The 16,980-nt window shown below is 31.5% G+C and overlaps 1 protein-coding gene across 1 annotated transcript; it reads left to right on the plus strand.

Moving 5' to 3' along the window:
• Positions 1 to 2,668: 2,668 nt before the first annotated feature.
• Positions 2,669 to 15,347, plus strand: LOC145332502 (uncharacterized). The gene is made up of 3 exons (XM_080177507.1): positions 2,669 to 2,806; positions 12,565 to 12,863; positions 13,076 to 15,347. The coding sequence occupies exons 1-3, from the start codon at positions 2,795 to 2,797 to the stop codon at positions 13,650 to 13,652; spliced, it is 888 nt and encodes a 295-aa protein (XP_080033633.1). The 5' UTR covers positions 2,669 to 2,794; the 3' UTR covers positions 13,653 to 15,347.
• The last annotated feature ends 1,633 nt before the right edge of the window (positions 15,348 to 16,980 follow it).

Genomic DNA, 16,980 nt, shown 5'->3' on the forward strand with positions numbered 1-16,980 from the left:
CCCATCCTTTTTACTATAACTGCCCGTCATTTCGTATTTGTATTAAAGAAACGTGATTTTCTCAGCTGCTATCTAGGATAGAATGCTGATTTATTTTGTAAAGTTATCACATACAAAAGAGCATCTTGTATACAACTTAATTTGTCCGCCAGTCTGTAATGCTATAATAGTTATTTCTTTCATCGTATTCTAAACAGCTTTCCGCGGATATAGAATGTACAATTAATCTTATGCTTGTATATTTTTATATTCTTAGAAAGCTGGATATAATACGATGCTAGACATAGTTTTTTCGTATGGATGAGAACCGGTTCCTATCCACCGGATTCGAATGAATACGAGAAAAGAAATGTATATTTATTGATTTGATTTATAAAAAAATTCTATTATCATATCATCCTTCTTATTGTCTTTCCTTTCTATCTTTTTTTAAAAGCGAAGCTTTTCTATAATTATGGTAGGTCCGTCCGTACGTCCGTCACAAACGGATAGATTTTTTCGTTAATTTAGGCATGTTAGAATTGTCCTATCGATTTCAAACTTTGCATGGTGATTCCTTTAGTAGTTAGGTACGATTTAGAATGCGTAGCAACTCTATAATCATTACCAGAATGTCCGTACGTCCATTTTAAACATGTTGATTTTTCTACTTTTTTAACAACAAATTTTTATGTGATCTAATTTTGATCTGATTTTTGGTATATTGATTCCTGGGACAACAAAGAACAATATTATAAGCGAAGCAACTCTATAATCAAGTCCTAAAAATGTAAGTATGTCCATAAACATTATCCTGTATCAAGCAGTTTTTCAACAAATTTACTTACAATACTTTTATATTCTGATTATTCAGTTCTGACACTATCTAAGTGTTAATGTCCGTTTGTCCTACCGTTTCAGTGCTTCGCTTTTATGAATGTTGTCATCCTTGTTTTTATAACAACTAAACATCTACTCTATAACTCACTTTGTCTGTTAGTCCATTCGTGCTTTTGGGCTTCTCTTATTATAGATGTTGCCATCCTTGTTAATTATATAACATATGTGTCTTGCGTATTATATTTTATAAAAAAAAATTTTAAATAAAATATAAATTAAGATATAAAAATATTTCATACAATTAAAGGTTATTAAAATCTTTAAAAAGAAACCAAAATAATGATCCCTGAAAAAATGAAGTAAAAAATGCGCAAAAGTTCTCTCTCTCTCTCTCCTTTTCTCCCTCTCCCTCTCTCTCTTTTCTTCTCCTCCCTCTCCAACTCTCGCGACTTTTTTATCTCTTTCTCTATCTCTCCACTCCTATGTTTCTATCATTTCTAATTACACATAACCTTTCCCTTTTTACATGCAATCACTGCCTTACACTTTCTCCCCCCCACTCCTTTCCCCCTGGATGCCCTTTCTAAAGGTTAATTTCTCTCTTTTTTTACGGTGGAGAGGGCTGGGCTAATTGGGAAGGTGCTTTTTTGGAGAAAGAGACACTGTTGCCGCAAAAGATACGGTTCGGTCTTTAAAAGTATTTATGTCAAAAAAATAAATTACTAAAAAGTCACTAGCACAGTTTCTCTATAAATGTACAAAGAATATATTTGTTGAGACCCGGAATCTTATGGGAGAAGACAATGGACAATAATATGATATATACCCAATGATGAAATTATTGGTTAAAAAGTTTTGACACTCCAAATTTGAATCAATCAAAGATATAATGAACCCAATCAAAGTTTATAAACCTACAAATGAAAGAAAGTGTTCATAAAGTTATCAGTATAATTTTAGAGTATCCTCCTTCCATGATTCACACACATAAATCTATACAGACTAGTACAACCTACAAACAAAAACATATTTTTTGTTAAACTGTATTTTGTTGTATAATAGTCTACTGTTTTTAAAAGCGAAGCTTTTCTATAATTAGGGTCGGTCCGTATGTTCGTTAATTAAGGCATGTTATAATTGTCCTATCGATTTCAAACTTTGCATGATGATTCCCATAGGAGTTAGGTAGGAGTTAGAAAGCGAAGCAACTCTATAATCGTTACCAGAAAGTCCGTACATCCATTTTGCTTTTAAACTTTTTAACAATAATTTTTTATGTGATAAAATTATCCGATCGTTCTGATTTTTGAAATTCTGTTTTTTACTTAAAAATTTGTTTCTAAATTATAATTTGTAATTCTGATTATTCAATTCTGACACTCTACAAGTGTTTATGATTGTTTGTCTTACCGTTTGAGAGCTTCTATTTTATGGATGTTGTCATCCTTGTTTTCCTTTGAATTAAGCTTAGTTTCCAATAAAAAGTTTTGTGCTTCAATTTCTTAGGCAAAGCTAATCTAATCTAATGACTTAGATTTGATTTCACAAAAGAGTAAGCATAAATATTTTTTTTTATTTTAAACAAATTGAAGCATAAGAATAACGAAGTGAGGAACATACTATCATCTCATAAGGAGTAGCTTCTCTTCTAAGTTTTATAATTTATGATTTTTAGATAAATATAAAAAAAACATTTTAACGTATTGATCAAATGTAAAATACATACAAATATATATATACACAAAACACAACAGAGAAAAGACATAGAGAGGGAGTGAGTGAAGTAATGTAGATGGGCGGTAAAATTACTTGGCGGCCTGACTGTGTGGGCAGCGGGGAAGGTGCGGGGGATGGCACACCAAGGCCAATCTTGGCTTGCAAGTTGCGTACACAGAATCAGTAAAGAGGCAATAGTCGGCAAGACCGCAGTAACTCGCGTGTGTGCCCTTCTATTTATTTATTTATCATATTAAAAATGATTGGAAAGGTGAGAATTATATATTTATATTATACAACTATAAAAATTATACTAGTGAAGTGTATAATATAATAAAATAGAAAAGTTTTCTAATTCCATGTGTGAGTGTGTACTTAGTAGTGTGTGATAATGCTCCCACCAAGGTCAAAATTTGCAAAAATTCTGTTTTTAGAGTTTTTTTCAAATGTTTTCTCCCTTCGAGGTGGTGGCTCGTCCGTAGAAGTAGCGCGGCGTATTGTCCACGCCACGTGGGAAAGGGGGGTGGTACACAGGGAGGGGGGGGGGGGTGAATATGGAAAAAATGCGGCTGGGGGTTGTTAAGGGGAGGGGGTGCAAATTCTTTTCAAATAATTTTTGGGGTGAATGGACTCTAAATACATATAATTTTATTTCACATGGTAAAAATAAACGAATATAATAATTAGCATATACTGGACTTTTTTTCAAAGAAATTAAAACACCTTTAAATGTTTTTTTAACAAAAATGATTGGGTCAATGATCTATAATGATATTTATAAAAATAATAACTTTTAAAGTCATGGTTGGTTGAACATTTGTCACTTATTTGTTTTCTTTTTTTTCAAGATGTACTTCTAAGTTATCCATCAATTTTAACGGCTTTGCAGGGATTAGAGGATAAGATAATAGACTGACAAAGCCCAATCTGCACCACTTTTGATTCCTGTGACGTCATAAAAAATGAGGGATTCTCCATCTCTTTTTTAGGGGTTTTTTCCCACTTCTCCTCTCATCTCCCTCATTTTTATGACGTCACAGGAATCAAAAGTGGTACAAAAATTATGCAGATTGGGCTTCGTCTAATGGACTTCAAAACACTTCCCTCCAATTTTTGAGAAAAAAAATATGCCTTGCTTTTTAATTGTAATGGGGGGGAGGGAATTTGTTCCGATATACCTTCATTTCCTGATGGTTGTGGCGTATATAGGCCTAGATGGTTTGAGGGTTGGAGGGGGGGGGGGGGGCGGTGGCAGGTGTGATAGACTATAATAGTTCATAGGTAAATTTTTTTTTTACAATATGAGTCACATTCAAGCACGTTTGAACTTTCTAAATGTTGTTGTAACGTAAGTTGTAACTTGAAATTGGGAATTTCTTGTAAAAATTTAGAAAGCAATTTGTAATCTTTTTTATGTCCCAAAAAAACTATTTGAAATGTGTATTCAATAGTTCAAGGGATGCATTGATAGGTCAATGCATAAAAATTAATTTTTCATTTTAAATCTGCCTGGGTTTGAAAGTTTTGTGTTAGAATTTTTTTAAATGTCATTGTTCTTTCCCCGCTCTGGAATAATTGACAATTAAATTAATTTGCAATGTTGTTGAAAATTTTGAAAAACTGATTGTTCAATGATTTTGTTGTTTTTATTTACTAGCTAGTGATGCAATAAACTAGTATTGCGGATTCAAAATTTTGCTCTCTAGCAGTAATTATCAAGCACAAAAATAAGCGTAGTTTTTGCCATTTTCTTAAAAAAAAAGGTTTTTTTATTTTTCAATCATTTTATAATTTGCATGTTTTGTTTGCAATGAATATTTTAAATAAAGTTGACAAAATTTTTCCAAAAAAGTTGCTTATTTAGAAGTTAAAATCTATTTGTCTATGGATTCGAATTTATTAATGTTTTGTATAAATTTATTGTTTTGTTGCTGAATATATTTATATATTTACTTAAATATATGCTTTGCAATAAAGGCGTACTAACGGGGGGGGGGGGGGAGGTGTATAAGTTGAATATTTTCAATACCACTCTTTTGAATGAACCGTTTACACCTTTTTTTTTTGGGGGGGGGGGGGGAGGTTGAATAAAAAAATAAAGTGGTGTAAAAAGGGGGAGGTCATTTTCTAGTAAATTCCGTAAAGGTGTGTGTGTTATAAGGCCTAAAAATAGTAGTAGAACGATAAGGTGCTCTATATATTTGTATTCCCTATTGAATAGAACAATAGGGAGCACCTTTTCGTTCTACTACTATTTTTAGGCCTTATAACACACACACCTTTACACACCTTTACGGAATTTACTAGAAAATGACCTCCCCCTTTGTACTTAACCCCCCCCCCTGGTAAAATCTAATGTATGCGCCTGTTTTGCAAACAGTGACTTGGCTAGATTAAATGCATAATTTAACTTGACAGTGTGCCTTTGAAACAGCAAATTTTAAACAGCTAAAATAGATAAAATGTTAAAATAGGCTGAATAGGGTTTGATAAAATAATTAGTAAGAAATGTCTCCCACTCCTCTTTCTCTTTGTTTTTGACATTGAAATTTATTTGTACATCTACGACTTTTTGGGCTTCGCTACTTACAGATGTTGTAATTCTTGTTTTCTGTTGCGTATAAACACTTTTTTCCCTATTACCTTTATTTGTTGCACTCCCCTTCTCATTTTATGCATATATAGTTATAAACTTCCAGTACATTTAATATATCTCAAGCCAAGAAGGGAACGGTAAATATAAGATAAATTGTGAACCCCTTTCTCCCTTCAGACAAATTATCAGCTACAAAAAAACAGAGTTTAATATTTTGGGGGGATGATTTATTTACCACCCATTGCAAGGACGTCCAAGGGGGGGGGGGGGTAAAGGGGTGATTACCCCCCCCCCCCAAAAAAAAAAAAAAATTACATTCCCCCTTTAAGAATTTTACCCCCCAAAATAAAAAGCTTGGACGCCCCTGACCCATTGTCCTATACCTGTATCCCTTATTAATTTGCACTGCTACCAACCTTGGTAACTTGCATGCATGTATTGTCAGGCAGGGAGGGGACATTGGGCTATTTATCACTCTAGTCCTTAAAATTTTACAATAACGTTTTCTTATTCGTATTTTGGGGGCTTCTATTAGTTTTGATTTGTTGTTTTATTAAGTTGTAACTACTAATTGTAATCTACTTAAGGGGTGACATAATTGGAAATATACATAAGTTTATCGGTCATTGTCTTATCCCTTTTGATCCCTGATGTATCGTACACCACAAAATAACTCTATTTGGGGAAAGAGAGGATATAGATTAGTTTTCTGTAATATGTATTACAGGGAAAATAAGGCAAAAATATACTCTAGATCTTTGAATAAATTTGTATATGTGTATGCCTTTGGTAGCTACTAACTAATATAGAGATTAAAAACGCTGTAGAATAACCAATCTTTCATTATCCTCTCCCTCCAAAGTTTAGCCAAACTTTGATTTTTTCTCAAAAACTTTCAGAAAACTTATCCCAAAATTTTTTTTATAGATTAAAAGTCACACAATGACAAATAATTTACATTTCAAATTATGCTTATGTTTAAATCATTGTGTTTTTTTTCAAGTACAAAACAATAACAATTAGGTCAAAATAAACAATAAATTAAAATTAAAACAAAAAGACTTTGTTTAAAATAAGTTCTTTTATTAAAACACATTTTTTATAACAAAAAGTGATTTTTTTATTATTAAAAAATGCTCCAACAAATATTTTTTATACTGTTGTGGATTGGCCGTCGAAATTGTAAAAAATCTGCTTGTATGTTTTCTATCTAACGATTTTACCCAGGGAGGGAGAGGACTTTGAAGTATAAATTAATTCCCCCCCCCCTAAAAAAAACCAGTTATCAATAGCTTAATTTCACATACATATGGAAGATTTGGGAAAAGAATAAAATATAAAGTATTGTCTTATCCCAGTTTCCCTGTTCTCCACTGAAAGCTGCCTAAATACAATGGGTTATTATTACTTGGATCATACACCAGATTTTCATGTTTTATAATAAAGTAAACTCTGTAGCGGGCTAAATTAACGTTATCTCCCATCCGATAAACGGCATGACATATGTGGGGGGATTTTGCAAATTAAATTGACGACAATTTTTATCCTGTCTTAATATCCACTTATATTCTACATTCATTATAAATACCGCCTACGCAAATCAAAGCAGCCAAAATATAAACTGAAAAAAAAAACATATTTTTAATTTCTGATCCCAGCACATTTTTTGCGACTGAATAATTTAAATAAAACATCTGTTTTAAGTAATTAAACAACTTAATTCAATTAATTTTTTTAAAATTTTCGTCAACTCTTTTTACTCTGCTTAAAATACATTTATATTTATATAGGAATATATATAGAAAGATAAATTTACACATTGACATTGACAATGAATTTTTGTTTATTTTCTAGCTGCCAGGGACATAGGGACAGATTAATGGTGGAAAAATTCATCTTCTCTAAATGTGTATTTTAGGAATTTTATCTTTGAGTATCAAGTAAATTGGGGAGGGGGGGGGGGTGGTACCTTCTTTATTTTTAACATTCTCTAAAAAATACGTTATTTACACTATATATTCATACATTTAGTTCATTATTATTTTTTTTAAAACAGGTTTTTAACCATTTTTTTTGAAAATCATTTTAGGCATATTCTTATGCATAGCTAAGGTCAATCTTATGTAGACATGTAGAGTGTAGACCTTCAAGGTTTTTGACCTCGTGTAATGTCATTTCAAATATTTTTTACATTCTTTTGCTTTCAAGGAACATTTAACATAAATTGTCTTTCATTATCTTTGGAAAATTTGATACTTGTCTCAACAAGGCCTTGCGGCTGCGGCTGTGGAGTGTTCAAACGTTTTAACGACTACTTGTAATCTATAGAAGGGTTAATTTTGTGTATCATCATTGGGGATTTACATGAATTTATCGTCCATTGTCTTATCCCTTTAGATTCCTGATGACATTAAAGGAAAAACTTAAAAACAATTGCGGCAAAATCCGACTGCGGCTGCCGCGCCCTGCCTAGAACAAATAATATAGATAATGATAATATAAATAATCAAGTGTTTATTTTAGATATTTATACATCAAGGTTTATTTTTGTCATTATCTTTGGAAAAATTATTTATTTACATTTTAAACAAAATGAATCACTTTTAAATTTATAGTTTTAAGTGCATTGATAAACAAGAACGATACTAGTTATAATTAGCGCTGAAAAACACAGTACAAATTGAGTGCAATTAGAGTAACTACGCCAGGGCTGTAATACATCGAAAACGGCTAAGAAGCCGTTTACTGCCAATATAGTTTAACCCTTGTAGTTCAGACGTCTATCTTACATAACAACTTAGTAAATATGATTGTTTTTGCTAGGAACATATGTACATTCTCGAGTTCTAAAGTTAAATATTTTTACCTTCAGTTTTCATTTCAAATTGCATGCCAAAGTAAATTTTTTCAACGTATTTAAAATTGTACAAAAAGTATTTGAAAAATGTGCTAAGATGTCAAAAAGTTCTCTGTATATATTTTTTGAATTAAATTACATTTTTAAGCTAAATAAGTTTGTTCAGTACTTATTTTTTTTAATTTTAGAAGATATCAAGTATGCATTAGCTTTCATATGGTTATATAAATAAACAGACAAATCTATAAATAAACTTTAATGCATTAAAAACTTGAATTTGTATAACAAAAAACTTAATTGTTTGTCTAAATCTAAAACCTGAATTTATAAAAAAAAGTACAAGACGGGCACAACTTTTTGAAAGCTTAATTTTTGCTTCGATTTAAAGTTAAATAATTTATTTTAGATACATTTTCCTATTTTGCTTCATGAAGGGCAAATTAATTAAATATTATTTTTGGCAATTAATTGAGAACGTCAATATAACAAGAATTATTACGTCCAAAGTGTGTTTGTGTATTTTTGCTTGTGTTTGGATATAATTGAAGAGTAGCTGCGCTTCCTAAAAAAAACTTAATGCAGTTAATTTTGCCTACTGCTGGCTGGCTGTGTCTCTACTGGCCTCCAAACTTAGCAGTGTCCGTTAAAAATCATTCTATTAATATATTATGTAATTTAGATAGGGGCTTCCCCAAAGAAACCCCCCTCCCTTTGGTAAAGAGGGGGTATATGAAAAAAAAAACAGAAAGTGCTCTTTTTCATAAATTGAAAAACAATATTTAAATTAGTATATTTTTAGACTGTCCTCTAAAATATGTTAATTTTGGAGGATTTTTCTGATTACTTTAGAGGATTTTTTTATACTTGATTGCGTGGACAGAGGTTGGCCTTTGACAAGGTTGCAACCTGTCTAGAGGACATAATTCACTCAGCTAGACCTTCAGACACAAACTTTTACTTAACATTTGTTGCAAAACTACTAATTCCAAATGTCCATCTGTCTGTCTATATGGGATGGATTTTGAAGCTTACATTAAATTATCTTGGGTGATATAAGAGGTAGATTAATCAAACTCTTGTAAAGATACAACTTTGTAAACCAATTTTGGCTTTTTACTTGATTTATTTCTTATAAGCTTTGCCATCTATGATTGTTAAATCCTTGTTAGAACCTTGAAAGGAGCAAATAAAGGTATTTGAAATGGGAGATATTTACAAATTACAAGTTTGAATGTTGTAGCTTGTAATAGGACTAATAAATTGTCTTTATAAGGTTGTCAACATTACAAATTGGCCAGCAGTCAGTCTGCAGGGAATTCAGTTTTATCAACGTAAAAGCGTAGACACTCTGCAACAAGCGGATGTCTGTATTTGTCATTTTTGATATTGGATTTTAAAAGGCAAAGTATGAAAATTTCATATTCAGTGATTTTTTAACAATTCATATCTAGACTCTTATGGAATCAAACTATCAATAATTGCATTTTAGGAATTTTTATCTCTATCTTTTTAGATTAAAACCTACATATGTATGATTTGAAATTAAATCCTTCATTTTACTTCATATTTTAAACTTATGTCATAATATATGAATGATAAAAAAATAGGTATTATGTCATTTTTCTTAATTTCAACACTAGATTAATATATTAACTAGTTTCAAAATGGAAACATTTGAGTGAAAAAAAAATTTTAAAATATGATGTTACGTAATTTCAAGTTTATCTTAACATTATTTTTGGCGTAGCAAAAAGTACATATTTTTTGCTTCTATGTGAACATACAGCATTTATAAATCATAGGGGCAAAAAGTCCTTCCTTGCATGATTGTAATAAGACTGGTAGTGATTAATTTTCCTTTCAAAAATTTTTGAAAAAATACATATAATTTGAAGTGTTTTTTTTTATTTCTAAGGTTTAAACCTATTTAAAATATGAACGTTTTTAGGCCTTTAAAAAAAAATATTTTTTAAGGCCTGTGGCTTATTGTAATTTTAGGCCTTGCTTTCAATAGCCCGTCCCACTGTGATTTTTACTAATCATGCCTAGCTAGCCAGTGTCGAGTGCTAGGCCTAGGTGGTATAAACAGGCTTAATGCCTACTCCAAAGCTACCTGCTTTTTTATGCACACAAACCAAGCATCGTGTAAAAAAATAACAGGCGCCATAATCATAACCCACGCACCAACTAACATTCTTATTTCATCTATTTACATTTATAGATTAACTGTATTTTTTTAAATCATTTATTTTAGGTATTCAAATCATTGTTTTAAAGTTTTATTGATCTTTTTCTGGGAAATAATGTTTATTGTACATTAAAATGTAAAAGCGCGCTAAAAATGATTTTTTTCGTGATTTCCCACAGAAGTTGTTTAAGCGCTTTTCTCTGTGTGTCTGTGTGTGAGTGAGTGAGATAAAGAAAGAAAATACCAGTTTGGAAATGCCATAATCATGATCATATGGCCGCACAACAACTAGCCTATGAGCTAGAGAAAATGGCTTTAAACCACATTCAAAACACAAGGGAGGGAAAACTAGATTCGAAATTTTCAAATAAAAGCTCTCTATGTGGAAGGAAGGGAGGGAGGGTGTCATTGCTTTGTGCTTTTTTATTGGGTGCACTCTGCCATACAATTATCTATCTATCCACTGAAGAAAAAAAACACAAAGAACGACATTTCAGCGTGGTGTTGTTGTTTCAAACAACAACCGTCAACTTCACCAACCGCCCACAACCACCCTCTCCCCAAATAATCAACCACCCTAAGGCACCCCTACTCTCTAAAATAATTTAAATTTTGAAAGGCAAAAGAATTTCAAATCAGCTGATAATAAAAAACTTTTACATTTATTCAACGATTTAAGAAATGTTAAAAGTCAAATTCTTTTATTGTGATAAAAATTTTTTAACAAAGAGCCATTTTTAAATACTTTAAATAATAAAAGCAATCTTAGAATAAAATAAACCAATAGAAATTAAAGTAATTAAAAAAAAATCATGATTTTTTACGGTTCAATGGAAATTAAAGCAATAAACATTGCTAAATTTAACAATTTACTATGATAATAAATCTAAATTTGGTTGTGTAAAGATAAAAAAATAAAAGGTTATTATATTTTGGCAATAACTTTATTTAAAATCAAACAAAGCTTATTAAAAGTTTATAAAATGTTTATTTAATTTGATATTGTCTTATCAAAAAGTGATCTTAATTTTAACAATAAAGAGTAACTGTAATACTTTTTTTCTTAACTTTTTAAAAAGTGACCATTTCATATTTCTTTGTTTAATATTTCTGACCTGCAATAAACCAGAATAAAGTACAAAATGTCCGTTTTTTCCAGTCAAAACTGCAATTTTTGATAAACTGCAGCTGCAATGGCAGTTGTCTAATTTAGGTTAACAATTTACAGCCGCCGCTTTCAACTAAAAAAGTCAGCTGGCAATCCATGATGTAGTTGAAGATAACAGTTTCCATGATTTCTAAGAAATGAAATGAAATCAGCATTTATTAAAAGCTATTATCATTTTTATAAATCTTTATTCTTCCCTCCCATTTGATAGTATTCAATTGGCTATGTATTCGAAAGGGCAAAGGATAGAAAAATAGTTTAAAACCATACCATGTCATATCAAAAGTTATAAAAATCAAATAGTCTAAAACAATCACAAGATCTATGTGAAGCTTACTTAAAATAAAGAACCTAATCTTTTCAATAGTTATTGAGATCTTATGCTTCAGACAAAAACCATTAGGTAGTACTCTATATAGTAAGATATTAAAACACATTGCTAATATAAGAAAATGGGTGTTCAATCTTGTTCAACTCTATCTATAATACAAAGTAGAATGATGTCTGTCCGTCCGTCCGTCTGTCTGTCCGTCTGAAGCTTATGTTCTCGGTAACCACTGAACCGATCGGATTCTACTCTTCAGGGTATATACCTATTGGTCCTGTGGTGGTTTTAAGCTATTTTCTTGGGGGGTGGGACACCCCCAACCCCCCCAAAAACAAAAAAATCCCCCCCCATTTTTTTTTTTTTTTTTTTTTTAATTTGCTGAAGATTTCCTAGGTCCTTTGTTAAAAAATATTTTTTATTCCAGCATTTATTTTGAATGAAAGAATAGCAACATTCTCTCACTAAAAACAATAAATATTAATTTTTTTTATCACCTCTTGGGGCAAAGCCCCTAGAGGCTAGGGGCGAAGCCGCTAGTATTTATAAAAAGTAGCTGTATCATAAAGCATTTAAAGTTGTGTTATCATGATAAAATCCTAGCTCTAGAAGAAGTACTACTACTCATATTGCATTGGTAATTTTTAAATTGTTAGAAAGCTAAATTTATTGTTTGTTTGTATATGTGTATGTATGTATGTGTGTTATTTTTGTTTCTTATTTGTATCTATGTAATTTATTAATTTAAATTTTAAAAAAATTTTAAGAATATTTTTAGAGGTTAAAATTAGGTAATAGATAGATTACATGGATAAGCAAATGGGTTATAAATTATTCTACTCTCCAATTAATGATTTTTAGAAGCGCATCAACTCTAAATATATCTTTATTTTAGGTCCACCAGGACAGTTTCCAAGGTCTGAGGATAAGGATCGATGCCGACCTGAATTCAGTCAACGGCATCGAGTTCGATCCGATCCACGGCAGCGGGTTTAGCTCCCCCGTCGGCAGCATTGGAGATTCCCTGGCCCTGGGCGCCAGGGATTGCCAGTCTGACCGTCTGAGCTCCCGTATCTGTTCCCCTGGATTCCAGACCAGCAATGTTTCCCAGCTGAGCCCTGATTCCTCTTCTACATGCAGCCTTCTGGCTTCCTCCCCGACAAACAGTAATAACTCACAAACCAGCAGCTCAAGGTAAAAATACAACAAGAGCATTACTTTTTAACAGATCAAACTAATTAAAAATTCTTGTATTGTAATTGTCATTTGAAACTATTCCATAACTCTGACGTAACTGACTTTTAATTGACTTATTTAATTGTTTTTTTTTTAAGTTTTTAAATGTTAGCATTTTTATTGCTAAATATCATTTTATAGAATTTTAAAAGAGTTTTTTTTAAATTCAGGTACAAGACGGAGATGTGCCGTCCCTTCCAGGAAAACGGTGTGTGCAAGTACGGCGAAAAATGCCAGTTTGCCCACGGCCAACAGGAGCTGCGAACAGTGAACCGCCACCCCAAGTACAAGACCGACATGTGCCGCACCTACCACAGTGTTGGCTTCTGCCCCTACGGACCCCGCTGCCACTTTATCCACTCTCTGGATGAGCTGCGCGCCCAGCCTAACACTCCCGAAAAGAAGGCTGGACCCGCCGGCACCAATGCTGCCATTAAGCAGCTGCCTATGTTTGGCGGTTCCAACTCGCCCACCAGCAGTCAATGGAACTTTCCTGACACTTTTTCAACCGACATGAAGAGTGCTGTGCAACAGCTCAACAACTATTTTAACACCACAGGCAATGGCAGCAACGGTGGTTTGGTGGCGGCTAGCAGAACCGGTTTCAACTCTTCCGGCGGTTCTTCTGACTCTTCTCGCAGCGGCTCCTTCTGCTCCGACATTGATTCCCTGTCCTCCCCCGCATCCTCCCCACCCTACTCCCCCGACAAGGCCTCCAGACTTCCCATCTTCTCCAGGTTGGCGTAAGAAAACCCGCGAAAATTTTTTAAACAAGGAAAAAAATGGCGCGAAAATTTGTACGGTACACTCGACCCTGGTGAAGCAACGCATGTCATCAAGCATTGCAATTCAACTTCTATGCTGATTGTATGAACTGTATGTGTGAATGAATAGATAGATGAATAGCACAACAGATAGATACAAATGGAGAAAAGTATAAAAGAGAGAGAGAATGCTAGAAATGCTGCGTGGTGCATGTCTCAAGGCAATTGTCGTCTTCCAAATTAAAATTCCTTCTAGAAAAGAAAAATATAATTTAGCCTGTCTTTTACATAATATCATACACACAACAGCATATAGTTTTTGTATTTTTAACAAAGTAAAGAGTGGCCGAATTATCATATTATATTGATATTAAGAGATGTGAATCCTCAAAAAAATGTATTTATGATAATGTAAAGGAGTGAAATTTAGTCTTATTTATAATTATTAATTATATTATTATTGTAAGAAGATTTACTTTTAGTCTCTAAGAGATTTGATATGAATCATGTACAAGATATTAAAAAAAACTAGGTTTTTACTTACTGACATGCTCTGTATAAGGATTCAACATCTAATTATATTATATGCAATATATCACTGCCAAGTTTTATATATAATCAATTAGATAAGCTGCTATTTCAACTAGTTTTTTATTCAAAGAAAAGGCTTTTTTTGTTTCTAGAAAAATATACTAACAGTAATATTTGCCTCCCCCAGAACCTGTCCCCCACTATTATATTTTATTTTCTAAATGGCCAATGTTTTCAATGGATTTTGGGCATTTATATATTATTCAAAGAGATGAATAAGATCCCGTGTGACCGATTTGAAGCCAATGGCAAGTAATCAAGACGGGCAACAGTTGGTCATTGTCTGTCAGGTAACCACAGAGTGGTCACATGACCATGACAAAACTGTTGCAACTCTTTGATCAGTGCTTATGTGGCTTGTAGTAAAACAAATGTGCTGTGACTGAATCTTTTTTTTATTTTGTGAGGATTTTACTAAGTGAGAGTTCAATCTGTTAATATAAGGGTAAGAGTCCACAACTTTAAGAAAAACTATTTTTTTATACGAAAATTAAATATTTTGCTAAAGTCAAGTAAACAATTAAGTTTTGGATTTCTTTGAATAAGATTTTTTTTATTTCTTAGTCTAAACATTTTTTTTAAAAACTATACAAAGTCATATTTTACTATTTATAGCTAAATATAATAATCAGTCAGTGTGTGCATTGTATTTATCATCCGAATTTATATTCTATGTATTTATTTTAGTCATAGCAAAGTGCAGAGAAATTTTTCACAGATTTTTTTTAAAGCAATCTGTGGAAATAATTAATAATAATAACTTAAATATACATATAATAATCATTGCGACCAGTTTATTGATAAAAATGTTGTAACCCAGTGTTTTAAATATATATATATTCCAATAAATAATCAGTAATATAGTTTTCTCTTTATATGTATACATTTATTTTCTCTATTTTGCTTTTTTGTGTAACTTTTTTTAATTACCACGCGCCGCGCACACCTCTAACTTATTTGATATTTTTTTTCAATAATTTTATTATCTATTATATATTAAAATATTAAACAAGAAAGTAAAATTTTCTATCTATTCTATCTATATAATATTAAAATATAAATATAATAAATATTAGATTTAGATAAATTGTGTTCATTTTCTATTGAAATATAATTTGCTAAATTATTAAATGACTGAAAAGAAACCATGCAATAATAGTAGAGAATAAGCTATTCAAAAAGAAATACAACATCCATAAGTAGCGAAGCTCAAATTTTAAAAATGGATATCGGGAAAAAAAATTACTATAGAGAAGTGTCATACAATAATCAATAAACTTGATAAAATAGGAAAATCACGAAGCCTTTAAAATCACGCAACCTTTGAATCACGGAAACCTAAAAATGTAGGAATCGATCTATCATTAATTAATAGACCAATCTTAATAAAACTTGATGGAAATAATAGGAAAACTTGATGTAGAATAGGAGCATATTCATTGATTCAATCCCTGATAAATTCAGCCTTCCATCTTGAACAGGAATTGAGAAAATCACGAAAACTTGAAAATCTATTAATCGATCTAGCAGCCTATATAACACAGACTGTCAAAACAATGTATAGATTAGATGGGCGTATGTCAAAGGAATCTTCACTAAAAATTTCAGCTGTCTATCTTGAATAGGAGCCGAGTAAATCACGTTTCAGACATACATACAGACGGACATTCTATTCCAATTATGTTATACAACTGACAAAGCAGCAGTACGAACAATTTTAACGTCTTTTGTTACGACATGAAGTTGGAACAATCGATATATTAATATTTGGATGTTAAACCAGATTTGTATGTATTCTGATAAAGTGAAGCTCACAGCTGGCTAAAATAATGATACCCCTTTTATCCCCTACCCTCCTACTAGATTATCAATCTGACCAACAAATAAGGCCCATATTAGCAAAGTACAATGATGACATATTTTCCCCTTTCATTACATAAATTGTTGAAACCCTTCAAATTTTAAACTTCGACAATATGTTACACGAGTCAATCTTTGTGACTTACAAAAGACGTGATTCTAGAGTATCTTCGCTTTCTAAAATTTAGCAAATCCAGAAAGAACGTGTCCTAACTTTTGTGATTTTGTTTTAACCCATTCGTGTTGATCTTCAAAGTTCAAAGATTTAATTCTCTGGGCTTAATTTTTTTAGATTTTTTCAATAATTACTCAACAGATTTTAAAAAGTAAGGTGTCAAATTATAGATCTTACTATTTTTGTTTATAATGGCAATTTTCTTCTTTTTTTGTTGCGTTTTAGTACCCTAAAACTACCTTAGTTTTTTTAAAGAAACTTAAATTACTTCAAACATAAAAGGTCTACAAAAAAAAACCGTTTGCATATCTAAATTCTATGGATCATTTTACACATACTAGTTACTAAAAACACCGACTAGCTATTTTTAAAAAAATAATCACAAAAATTAGGACACGTTCTTATTAGTTAGAACTAGACAAGATATAATATATCTAAACTTGATTTTGTCAACTAGAATTTATCATTGCTTGTTCATGATATTTTATCATCTCAAGTTTGCCATTAGTTTCCCATTTGAAATATCTTGTAATTTTGGATTTCTAATTTAAACATAATAAAAAAAATTGGTCTTTTTAGCAGCGAAGCTGCTCTATACTTAGGGAAGATATGTCTGTAACGTATAGCTCTTATAAATTATTTAAGAATGTTACAATAGTCATATCGATATGGTTTCATAGGCAAC

Source organism: Acartia tonsa, chromosome 11 (genome assembly GCF_053477335.1).
Source record: "Acartia tonsa isolate MP-2025a chromosome 11, ASM5347733v1, whole genome shotgun sequence".
Classification (NCBI taxonomy): Eukaryota; Metazoa; Arthropoda; class Copepoda; order Calanoida; family Acartiidae; genus Acartia; species Acartia tonsa.